At 39.9% G+C, this 13,216-nt stretch overlaps 1 protein-coding gene across 1 annotated transcript in view; it reads right to left on the bottom strand.

The window, feature by feature from the left end:
* Positions 1-9,580: 9,580 nt before the first annotated feature.
* LOC124289201 overlaps positions 9,581-13,216 on the bottom strand; it is a 29,395-nt gene continuing 25,759 nt past the window's right edge. Inside the window, exon 9 of the mRNA XM_046725807.1 lies at positions 9,581-12,941. Coding sequence (XP_046581763.1) covers positions 9,714-12,941 — 3,228 coding nt within the window. The 3' untranslated portion in view covers positions 9,581-9,713. The remainder of the gene's footprint in view (positions 12,942-13,216) is intronic.

Consider the following 13,216-nt stretch of genomic DNA (forward strand, 5'->3'; position numbering starts at 1 on the left):
GATTTGCCCAAATCCACATCAAATGTGTACGAATGTTTCAGAAAAATGGTGCATTAGTCAAGGCCATAACTACTCTTGCTCCCTGGCGCACCTGTTACAGTAGGTCGCAGAGAAAAGCAACCAGGGGTGATGCCGAGATTGACTGTAAGCATCGACATGGGTGGCTGTTCCTGGTTGACAGCGTAGAGGAACACATGTTCTTCTTGGACGTGGTGCAGAGAGAATGTAAGTCATTGTGTGGTCTGACGACCAAGGAAGGTGCCTTTGTACAAAACAACCTTAGCGCTGAGACTACCTTAAGTCTATGTTAAGGTATGAGAGTTAGGGTCACCTTAGCGCTAAGATTGCTATGTACAAGGGCACACAGAAATGCAATTGTGGAATTGGTGGTGAGTGAGTGAGTTTAGTTTTACGCCGCACTCAGCAATATTCAAGCTATATGGCGTCGGTCTGTAAATAATCGGATCTGGACCAGACAATCCTGGGATCAACAGCATGAACATCAATCTACGCAAATGGGATACGATGACATGCGTCATCCCAGTCAGCGAGCCTGACCCCGTTAGTCGCCTCTTAGAAGCATGGGTTACTGAAGATCAATTCTAACATGTTTTTGAGATGTTCCCTATATGTTATTCCATGTAACTCACGGAGTATGCTTGTGTATTTGCAGTGGAAGGAGGTTCATGTTTCATTGGTGGATGGAGAAATTACTACGATTTTTATCCAAGGATCCGTGGAAATGGGATAAGACAAGGAACATATTAAAATCTGAATTTAGATGGCATACAGATGAACCTACAAACTCAGTGTTTGAAAGCCAGGATTGCATCCAGTACTCTAGAAAGAACAACAATTATCTCTGGGATGATGTTGATTGTGACACTCCCAATAATTACTACTGCCATTATGTAAACCATAGTATATAAACTGTGGATATAACCATGAGTATATCCAGTGTTGAGATCCTTGCATACAATACATGGACGGCTCCGATGACTAAAGGCCAGGGCTCGTGCAACTGTCATTCCTCGTTGGCAGTCGAGTCGTGGTGTCATCCGGTGAGCAGAAACTGATATGTGAAATGTGATTTGGAGAAAACTGAAACATACATTATTGTGATTATTCTTATTCTCTCCTACTGCTTCCTGTGTAGGACATTTTCTCAGTTGTATGCAGATATAGAATATAGAGTGATCATGTGATCCAATGGCGTGGATCGTTCATAAGTTTTCAAATATATGTTTGTCGGATTTATTTACAGAGCGCCATACACAGCTCTGCTTCCGAGGACCCGAGCTGATGTTTCGTGAGAGGTGCTCACTCTTGGAAAAATACACATTTAATTACTGCATGTTCAAATATTGGATGTACCAAATGATACCTTTGGAAGCACATAGTAACCATGGTCCGTAAAGACCCAGTGATCTCAGAATGACTTATTTCTATGGACAAAATGTTTCTAGAAAAGGATGCAAAGTAAAGTTCAATTTACCAACCGAAGTGTAAATCCTGATGTTTTTGCATGAGAATTTGTCTAAATGTTAGAAGAAAGGGTAATTCAAAATGGTGGTAGTAAGTTCGGATTTTGTCACATACCGGTATACCACTGTTGAACCGTCTGTCCATTTCACCCCCACTATTACTAGTCGCTTTGTGAAGCAACAAAGCAATAAAATGTCATGATATTTTATGCAAAAGAAAATGCTTAGACGAATTATTAGAGACAAACATCGACAGAAATGGGCTCCACAAATTGTACATATGTAGCAAATCGAACCCGGGTCTTCGGTGTGACGAGCAAACGCTTTAACCACTCGGCTACTCCACCGCCCCTAATGCTATCCCTGAGGATATGCATAATTTATTGGTGGATGGAGAAAATACCTCAGTTTGTTTTTCTGCCGGGAGTGAACATTTTTTAAGACAAGGAGAATATCAAAATTTGAATTTAGATGACATACAGATGAACCTTATAGTCAGAAGACAGAATAGTCGCTAATATTTTACAAAAGGCAGCAAATATCTATGGGCTGATGTTGAATGTGACTTTCGGAATAATTAAAACTACCATTAAACACAAAAATAGTATATAAAATCTGTGTATAGTCACTGGTTAGACGAACCAATGGATTCCAATACATAGACATATTTCTGTCACTGTTATTCGTTATAGTGAAATGACATACATACCACCGTTATTATATTGTTATGTTTCCGTGTATTAGTTGTGCAGCAATGTTTCCAATGTTACATGTTGTACCTGTAGATTCAATAAGCAACAGTGGTGTGCTATATTTAGACAAGTACCGGATTTAGACAGAAAGATCTGGAAAGTACTAAAGCATGCTGGTTTCTTAGCCTACTGCTTCAGTGAATATTGTAGAAATTTCTAGATTTTTTCTTGTGTATGCAAGGGAAGCTGGCTACTGCCTCTCGTCTAACATTACGTCACACGTTTCAAAAAGACGTACGTTATGTGTGATGATCATTTTACCTTGCATTCTCTGCTTGGGTCTTTCTTGCAAGTTGGATTACTGTTGCTTATATACTGGACAAAATAAATTAGGGATCATGGAAATTTTTGTTTTGATAATGGTATTGAAAATAACATGACGTGAAATACCATACATAATACATACGTCAATACGGTTCACTCTATGTTTGTTCACGTCTGGCGCGTGCTCCTGAGCCGCACGGAAATAATGTGTTAACATTTTATTTGTGGTGTGACACTGACAATCAGTTGAGAGACACCGCCACGGTATTGATAAAGTGTACGGTTAATTAACGTGAGTTTGGTAAAGGCGCCACCACAAAGATGCCATCTACATTCACATGAACGCAACCAGGCAGTCGGACAGTTAGACAAACGCAACGAGATGTTGCTACAGCGTTTAGGGTCTGACAGAGCGTAATCTCCGAACTGTGGACACGATTCCATTCGACTGGTACAATTAATGAGAGACTTAGAAGTGGTAGTCCACGTGCCACAACGCAACGTCAAGGTCGTTACATCGTTACGTTGGCTCGGAGACAGCGTTTCGAACCTACTCCAAGACTGGCCAGACAGTTTATTGCTGCAATAGGCATACACATAACGCCCCACACAACAGAAACAGACTGCACGATGCTCACCTGAGAGCTTACAGGCCAGCTGTGCGTCCCAGACTTCTCCCACGTGATCGACAAAGGCGCTTGGAATGTGCACGTCAGCATATGAATTGGGATCGACAACGTTGGGAGCCAGTGCTTTTCACATGTGAGTCAAGATTCTGTGTGGACTACCATGATGGGCGTAGGCGTGTGTGGAGAAAGACCAGACAGCGATACAGCCAGAATCTGGTAGATGAGCACAATAGGTTTGGGGTGGCTCCGTGATGACATGGGGTGGGATCTCTCTGGCGGGTCGCACGGACATGGTAGCCATACGACACGGCGCTCCGATACAGGGATGAAATTCTCCACCCAGTTGTAAGGTTGTTTGCATTTGCAGTTGGACCAGACTTTATTCTGATGGACGATAGCGCCCGTCCTCATCGTGCTCGTGTGGTTGAGGAGTACCTGCAAAGGGAAACTGTCGAGCGAATGGTGTGACCTGACCTCTCACCGGACCTGAATCCAATCGAGCATGTATGGCACCGACTTTCACGGCTTCCAAACCAACCACAGACACTGGATGAGCTTGAGAACGCACTGAGACAGGAATGGAATAATATCCCACAGGGAAGATGGTTGCTCCTAACATTGTGGCTCTTATCATGAGTATGCAGCCTATGCCAGGCTGTTCTAGCAAAGGGTGATATTACTCTGTATTGATGAGACTTTAAGTAGGATTTGCACATTGTCTCTGATGTTAAATTTGTCCGTTGTACCAGATCTTTTGCACGTCATTCTGCGACATGTTGTTTTGTGCATTATGGCTGAAGAATCAGTGCATGGAATCGATATTTCTCATTAAATTTTGATGAAAAATGTTATCAGCGTTGATGATTTAGATTCTCTTCAATGTATGCGCGAATGTAAATTTTGAATCACTGAAACAACCCATGATCCTTATTTTTATTTTGCCAGTATATATGTAAATCCACTTTTTTACTGTCTGGTACCTTTGTAGTGGGGTGGATTAATTTGTAAACGTACATGTATTTATTTTCAAAATACGATTGTCAATTACATCACAATGGTATGTTGTTTGTTGCTTTCACCCCTTGTCCTCTTACGGTCTTGGGGCGGTGGGGTAGCCTAGTGGTTAATGTGTTCGCTCGTCACGCCAAAGACCCGGGTTCCATTCCCCACATGGGTACAATGTGTGAAACCCATTTCTGGTGTCCCCCGCCGTGATATTGCTGGAATATTGCTAAAAGCTGCGAAAAATCCAACTCACTCACTCACTCTTACGGACTGATTCCCGCTTAACATTTTCAGTTTTAGCTTGTAACACATAACATCAACATTCCAAACTAGTTTTCATCCAATGCATATACATAAGTGTTGGGAAGATCTTTATATATGGCACATTTAAATACATCTGCAATAACATGATCCAGACGTATGGTTCTTGGTTTTCCCCAACACCAAATTATGTTGGCAACAAGCCCAAAGTTCAGTGCACAGAAACTAACTTAGACAATACTTAAAAGAAGTATACAGTTCTAAGATCTAGACTAACAACTAGTCTCTGAAATGAACATATTTTACTGAAAAAAAATGTTCATAGTAAAAAAACAAACAAAATATAATGAAAAGGAGCCCTGAGACTTTCTTCATTTTCAGAATGAAGCTGTGGAAATCTAGACTTGCCACATTTCTAGATTTGCGTGGGCTTTCTTGGATATATTTGCTTCAGGGTCTGTACCAGAGACTATTCTAAGATCATACATCCATGGTTATTTAACAGTTATTTAAGTAAGTTATATAAACATGTTTTAGTATGATGGTTGATTTAGTTTATATTGTGTTACAGAAAATGTTCATATGTAAACAAAGTCTGAATTGTTGTCCATATATCAGTTTGTTGAAACCCTAGGAAACCTCGGAAACATAATCTGTCCAAACCGGATTCTAATCTCACAACAATGTTTGTCAACGTACGCAAAACTACACAGACAACTGGGCCACCCTTAGCCACCCTTACTAAATGTACGTTAGCAGTTAACACACGTGCTGTTTTCCTGTGTTCTGTTCAAATGCTTGTGAGAACATATAATCCTAAAATCCAGTCACTCAGAATGAAAATATGTTTTATTCATATTTTGTTGATAATATGTTTGACATAAAGAGAATGAGTCTACACATGATACTACACATGTGTAAGCTACGTCCATCGCCATGATACTTGTGATCAATGCACGTAAACCCATGAGGGAATAGTCACTGGGATCATCCAAGCGTCACTGGGAGCATCACATCTGTAGGGCTTGTGCTAGGCTTGTGTTTGTTTGTTAGAAACCTGACTGGTTAAGAGAAAATTCTAACTTTGTACTTCCCTTCAGGCACCGAAAACAACGTGACAAATACACCCAGCGCGACCAAGAAATACCATGGAACCCGAAGATGTTTCATGACGTCCACAAATATATTTCTTAAAATAACACTTATTACTTGATATTTATGAGATTTTAACAAAACATACAACCATGTGATTCTTATTAAGAACACAAGTTACCTCTCCGATTTTTCAATGTTGTCTCAGGGAATGGGAATATACCGGAAGACATGAAACAATATGCCTGCAAGGCTGTTTGGGTCTATTTCGTCGAAGGCAGCAGGAATGTTTTAAGCATACTATTTCTGCCTTGGTTTTAATCGCAGATTACATGCTTCTTTAACTTGGCTGAATTTGTCAATAATCGCCAACATCTAAAGGGATGATGTTAATCCTAACTTGCCGAAGACCCGGGTTCGAATCCCCACATGGGTACAATGTGTGAAGCCCATTTCTGGTGTCCCCCACCGTGATGTTGCTGGAATATTGCTAAAAGCGGCGTAAAACCAAACTCAGTCAGTCAGTCAGTAATCCTAACTTCCTTGAGAGGCATTACAAGTTGGAGCAGTAAGGAAGGATAGTAATATATGAATGTACAACTTCTTTTTTACAGTGAGAGCGACCTTTTGGCTCTATCTAACACCGTTATCAAGCGAGTGATGAGCAGACTAAGGATAGAAAAACATATATTCAAATATAAGGAAGTGTTTATACAGTACAGTGGGAATTAGGACTGCATAAGCAGTATGTAAATCCTGCTTGTGGCCATGCAGTTATATGATCTACCTTTAAAATTATGTCGTTTTTTGATTACACGCTAGTCTTAAAAACAACCTGTGATAATCTAGCAAATTTACAGTCCTTTGATCACAGCAGTTTATATCATAGGCATATATTTCACGATATGGCTGAAATACTGCCACTGTGACTTTTAGCTCAATCACTCACTTTTTGCGTAAACAGTTTTGTGGGAACAAATATCTTGATATAATATCCATCAAAGAAAGTCAAGACATGCAGTAGGAGAATTTATTCCTGGGTAATTCAGGTTCAAATGAAGAAACACTACAGTATAAACCAGTCATCATAATATTATATACAAAGACCACGTTTATCATCTCTTGGGTGAACAGTAAACACATACTGTATCTCGGAAACCAGGACTTTCAGGCATATAAGACATGCTAAAACAACATTTGTACCCTTAAACATGATACCAAATCAGACATCGAACATGTTCTCATCCAATGCATAAGAGCAACACCATCCACAGAAATAGTACGACAACACCTCTGCAATTAAAAACAATACACAACCCTAACGAATTCATAACCCGTTAATAATGAGGATTGATGGTTAAAAATGACCATTTAGTTAAACGTACATCATTTGTGACCTGTCATGACACAACAAAAATACATTTAAAAGCATTTATTTGAATTTCAAATGACAATTACATGATATATTTGAAACAAATATCTAATCTTCTAATGTACTCCCGGTCACAATCAACATATAAAGGGAGATAACTCCTCCATTATTCAAACACTTCCTTCATATTCAAACACTGTACACTGAGCATAACCGAAGATAGCGACCCCTGTCGCTACAAAGTCACATGACTGGTCACATGATTATACTTTACTAAACTTCATTTTCGTAAACAATTCATAGTTAAGAATAAAGATACAAATGAAAATCTCTGCTAGCAGAGGATATATACAAGTACCTTTCTTCAAACATCCTGAACCTACACCTAAATGAATAGGGCTCCTAGTAGTACAATCTAATTCTTTCAAAGGGGTAACCTATCTAACATGCAAGCACACTGATACTTGTGTGAATCTCTGCAAGGGGGGATCAAGGTATCATTACTTGCAACACTAGTACAGGAACCCACTGGGGTATGATGCAAGTGATGCCACAGCCCCGTCACAAGGTACTGAAACGATATACACAAACAAAATGGCTTATTTCTGAAACACATAAAAATCTAATGAATTTATAAGTACACCAAAGAAAATTATTCATTTCCATATTTCTCACTAAGATATACCATTTGATATACTCTCTGTGTGTGTCCATTGTGTGAATACACTTTGTTTCAAATTGAACTAGTGAACAGTCACAGTGAATACAGCAGCTATATGCCAAGTACGAACATACCCAAAACAAAATATATATGGCATTAAACAAGAATGATTTTATATTTGGAAACCAGCAACGTCGAGCACACTGACAAAACAAGCACCACTTATGATATTAGCATTTTCCTTTTCAAATTCCAACAAAGATATGAACAATATACAAAATAACCATTTGTAGTCTTTATCGTTCAGGAAGTTGTTATATGAATATATTGCTAGACTGAGAGTGAGGCTGGGGAAACAAAGCAACTGTCACATGACCAGGTGTCCCTAATTAATAGTATGGGCAACTCACTCAAGGAAAACTGAAAGTATAATTTGAGTTTCAGGTTTATCGATGATGTAATATCGTTCAGTAGTGGCCAAATAGTCCTTCCACTGATTAACCGACATAAGCTGTAAATACAAGACCAATGAAACCACCTCGTCCGTTTCATAATTAGTACTATCTATAAAGCTTCAGAGAGACAAAAACACTTAACTGTCTGTATGACGAGAAGGGTAACTTCAATTTTGCAATAGGCGACTCTCTTTATGCCTGGGGTATCTTCCTTTCACGCTTATTAGCTACAATCTAGCTTGCTCTTTTAAAGTACGAAAATTACACTTGCTCAAAAAGGTTTAATCCGGGTTAGAACTTTCAGGGCCTCAAAGAAACTTTCAAAAGGTGCTGTATGAATAAATGGTGGATATTTCCCAATCTGACGCCCAGTGACCAAAATTACACCAACTGGTGCAATTTCTTTTTGTGATTTGTAGTACATGTTCCCTGTATTGTTTCTGGCGAACACATGACAAGCATTTGTATGTGTTTGTGATGGGTGCCACAGGTACGGCAAAACAGTTGGACAACTTAGTAAACATAGGCAACAAACATAGACCATTAAACTGTCATTACAGACAGGTGTTTCCGTACTAATTTAAGTGAAACAAGCAAACAAATGCGAGCATGGCTCACTAATATCCCCGACCGTGACTCCCAACTTCAGCTGAACAACACCTAATAATGATTATTCTTGACTAAAATATAATATCAAAATATAACTTTGCACTGTACGTTTCCTGTAAACAAAGACGTCATTGCCCCATTCAGAAAACAATCCATTAAATGATAGTAATTTATGATAATTCTTGATAAGTTGAAAATGTCAAAATGTATCTTTGCACGCACCTCTCCTACAGACATAGACGGTGATATCCAAACAATCCATTAAAATGTTTTTAGTTGAACAAACATTCCCTTGGGGTTTCAATACATGTGGGGTTCAAAATATGTAAATTGAAGCAACTCTTTCAAATATTAGAAAATAGAAACTAAACTTTCACTGCATTTCCCTTTAGACAAAGCAGCTGTTTTCCAAATTTCAAAACATTGCGACCAATACTTTTCAAGTTATTGTTTGAACATTTTTTAATTGCCATCGTTGTTACAAACATCAAAATATCATAATCAAAATTTCCACTGCAGCTCAACGTTAGTCAGAGAAAGTGGTCAAACCATTAGTTGTCAAGTTATTGGGTGAATGAAATGTCTTTTAAGTTCGGGGTTATAGAATCACCTTTGCGGCTTTGCTCTTGCAGATGAATACATGTATCGTTGATATGTTTCACTCGCACATGGCGTAGTGTAAAGGGGTTTCTGTGAAATGGATGTCACCAATTTCAACTGAGATTGTGCGATATGACAACAGTTCAATCAATCCTGTGCTCACGAAGACATCTCTCATAACTTAGATATATAATCAGCAAGATCATAATGCCCATGGTCTTTAGCATGCCTGATGCAATCATGGCCACTCAGGTCAGTTGCTTTTAGGTTCGCTCCTGAATTTATCAAGAGGTCTACTACAGCCCGGTCTCCCTGTCTTGCAGCGCACATTAATGGAGTCACACCATGCTCATTCTGAGCATTGACGTCGAGGCCCCTTTCAACAAGCAGTTTGGATTTCTCTACGCTGATATCTTTGGCAATGGGACCGCCAGATGCCGCAGCAATGTGCAGGCATGTGTTGCCGTTTGGATCTCTTACGTTGATGTCTGCGCCTCGTTCAAGAAGAATGTTGATAACCTCACTTCGATCATCCCAGTTCTTTAATACACACATGAGAGGGGGTTCTGTTGGTAGAATCAAGGATATCAACGTGCATACCCAAATCAAGTAGTTTGGCACATCCAACTGCATTACCAAACCATGCTAAAGTATGGAGAGATGTTTGGCCACGATTGTTTTGAACATTTATGTCTGCACCATGTTCAACAAGGAAGTGAGCCATATCAAAGTAATTTTCTTTGACGGCATACATAAACGGCGTCATGCCATTGCTCTCCTTTTCATCAATAGGAAATGTCTGCAGCAACCGCTCTGCTGTTTTTATATGACCACTGCGACATGCCACATGAAGACATGTCTGTCCATACTGATCTCTGCGTGTGATATCTGCACCTTTTGACTGCAAATACTCTACAACATCAGTGTGACCATAAAAGCTTGCTGTCATAACTGCGGACCTGTTTTGGGGGCCACATTTGTTGATGTCTATACTAGGAAAAGTTGATAAAAGATACTCAACTATTTCAAGGCTACCGTCAATGCAAGCAGCATAAAGACAACCATTCCCCAAATTGACATTGGCTCCTTTCTCCACCAAACGTTTCAAAAGGTTCAAATCTCCTAGTCTGCAAGCACGCATGGCTGGGGTTTGGTAACTTTTTGAACATGCGTTAACATCTTGACCTTCATCCAGGCAGAGTTTCATCAAAGGCCACCTCCCAGATTGTACAGCCATATGCAGAGAAGAGACCATTGAATCATCTTTTACCGATATGTCAGAACCCTGTGCAATAAGAAAATGTACCATGTCAACATGGCCATTCCTTATTGCATACATCAAGGGTGTTCTCCCTGTGTCGTTAGTGCAGTCAACAACGATTCCTTGATCTGAGGAGATGAGCCATTCAGCGGTGGGTACATGCCCTTTCATGGCTGCAAGATGTAAGCAAGAAAAGCCTGTTTCATCCAGGACATTGGCTTTTGCATGTCTAGCTACTAGTTCCTTGGCAGTTTCTAACTGTCCATGTCTGCAAGCATACATCAGTGGGGTTCGGGCTCGCTCACCCCTCGATTCAATGTCTACTTTGGCTTGATCAAGAAAAATCTGCACAATTCTTATTTCGCCCTTCTTACATGCAAGATGGAGGCTGTTGTCTTTTTGGTCAATAGATGATACATCATGAGTTGGCAATGCTCCTTTCCCCAATAAGAGTTTCACAATATGTTCATGCCCATTATATGAGGCATACATTAGTGGAGTACGTCCATGTTCACCATGTTTGTTGATATCCATGTTTTCTGCAATTAGGGATTTAGCTATGTCAACAGATCCTCCTCGACATGTAAGGTGAAGGCAGTTGTCACCCTCTTCATCTAACAATTCTGGATCTGCCCCTCTGTTGATTAGTAGTTCAGTTAACTCTTTGTGCCCGAGGTAGCTTGAATACATAAGCGCAGTCATGCCATTTCCTCCTTTGATGTCTATGGGTGTTTCCACGCTATCAAGGAGTAGTTCTACAACTCCAGTGAAGCCATTTGCAGCTGCAATATGAATCAACATATCTTTGTTGTCCCCATGCGATCGAGGTGTTTCAATTTCAGGTGGCACTTCTGTTTTGGTCGGGCTGCATGCTGTTGATAAGGTTCGAACTAACGGTCTTGTTTCTTGTGTGATACCAAGAATGTCTCCAACAGTAATGGTGGCAACTTCGTGCAATCTATCCTTTGAGTTTTCAATGAGTATCAGTAATGAAGACACGTTTCCGCTCAGGCAACAACCAAGATAACCTTCAAGGATTTCAGGAAGAGAAAATGTTGTATGCTCAAATGAAAGTTTGCTTACAGGAGCAGTGCTGGAGTAAGATGACCAGTACAAGAATCCCATTCCATGATCTTTATCTCGAGAATGCAAATATTGTTCAATGTTGCCATGACTCAAGAGTTTTGAAAAGAGACATGTGGCCATATATTCCAGAGTGAAACATTGATGTGACAATGGAAGAGCAATATTCCCATCAACGATCTCCCTTGCTAGTCTCCCCACCAGTGCAACACCTGCATCTTCCTGTGTAAGTTGTATCATGAAGCTGTGCATATCACCACCACTTGGATCCTCTGAGTTGGAATCCTCTGAAACCTTTGTCCTTTCAATTAAAAATTTGAGACTGCAGTTTTGAAGGATAAAGTCGGGATGCATGTCCCCTACAACAAACGCGACAACATCGTAGATAGTTGGATGGCTAAATGTCATCCTGTCGCCTTCGGACAACAAAAGAGTTCGATTCTCGTTTTTTGCAGCTTCATTTAGACGATGTGCATGACCAACATCTGGAAGTATCTCCTCAACTGTTTCTATCTTTTCCCGAAGTTCAACATTCCCTCCTTTCTTACGAGCCTGTTGGAGATGAATCAAATTCAGTGTCCCATCATTGAGAACCATAAGCAGTAGCACTGCAGCTCTGTAGTTGGGATCATCTGCTGTGAATATGTTGCTTATCAAGTCATGCAGATATGTCCACGGCTCCGTGAAAAAGACCACAGCTTGATCCTTTGACAAACAACCGTCTGCAAACAACTGACAGATATATGGAAAGCCAAGTGTCTTATATTCCAAACTTGCAATGTGTTTTATTTCATGTTCACTGAGATCAAATCTCGCTTTGGGCAAATGTTTTCGAAGAATCGATTCTTTCTCATGTTCTTTCAGCTCAGATATTGTGAGATCAGCTATAGTGCTTGGTCTGAACAAGGATGTTTTGTATTTCCTTAACATAGTAGAGACAAGTTGATGCCTGGATATGTTTGTCCTACTGCTCATGATAACCTTTAGAGAGGTTTCAGGAGTTGCAGATGCCTTGTCATCTTTACTTTCATCATCATTTTGTCTTTTCTTCCTCTTTTCCTCCAAGCATTTGAAATGTGTCTCTAAGTAATCCAATATCTTTGTACAATGAACTTTGACTTCGGAGGTAGGAGCAAAGCGACCAAACACATCATCTAATACTAGCAGCGTTGGAACTTTGAGATTAGTATGACGTTCAACTTTGAAATGCGCTACATCATCTACATATTTCACGTAGTACTTCTTTCGTCGGTATTTGCCCATGATGTAAAGTGCCATTGTTGTTTTACCTGACCCAGGTGATCCAGAAATAAGCACATGTCCGTCGTTTTCCAGAGCATCATAGACATTTCTATAAGCTTCTGTTTTCACAAAAATGTCTTTCGCCAACTTCATTTTTCTTTTTGACCATATCTACAAGGAGATAATATATAAATAAAGACGGGTACACACTTCCATATGTAACTGACATTTGTGCATGTTTTCTCTGGTTAGACAATGGACATTCTAATATACTGACTGTTGTTCTACACATGTTTTGTATACACGGACAATTTTGGCTATGATCCGAAAGTACGCATACCTGGAATATCGTCGACAGCACCGAGGGAGGTTCCTTGTGAAACATTCATATTTCGAATAAGGTTTACGACGTTCACGTTCTCAGGGCGTGCACCTGTGATAAAAAC

The sequence above is a fragment of the Haliotis rubra genome, unplaced genomic scaffold (assembly GCF_003918875.1).
Source record: "Haliotis rubra isolate DU_JTF1 unplaced genomic scaffold, ASM391887v1 Scf436, whole genome shotgun sequence".
In the NCBI taxonomy this organism is placed as follows: Eukaryota; Metazoa; Mollusca; class Gastropoda; order Lepetellida; family Haliotidae; genus Haliotis; species Haliotis rubra.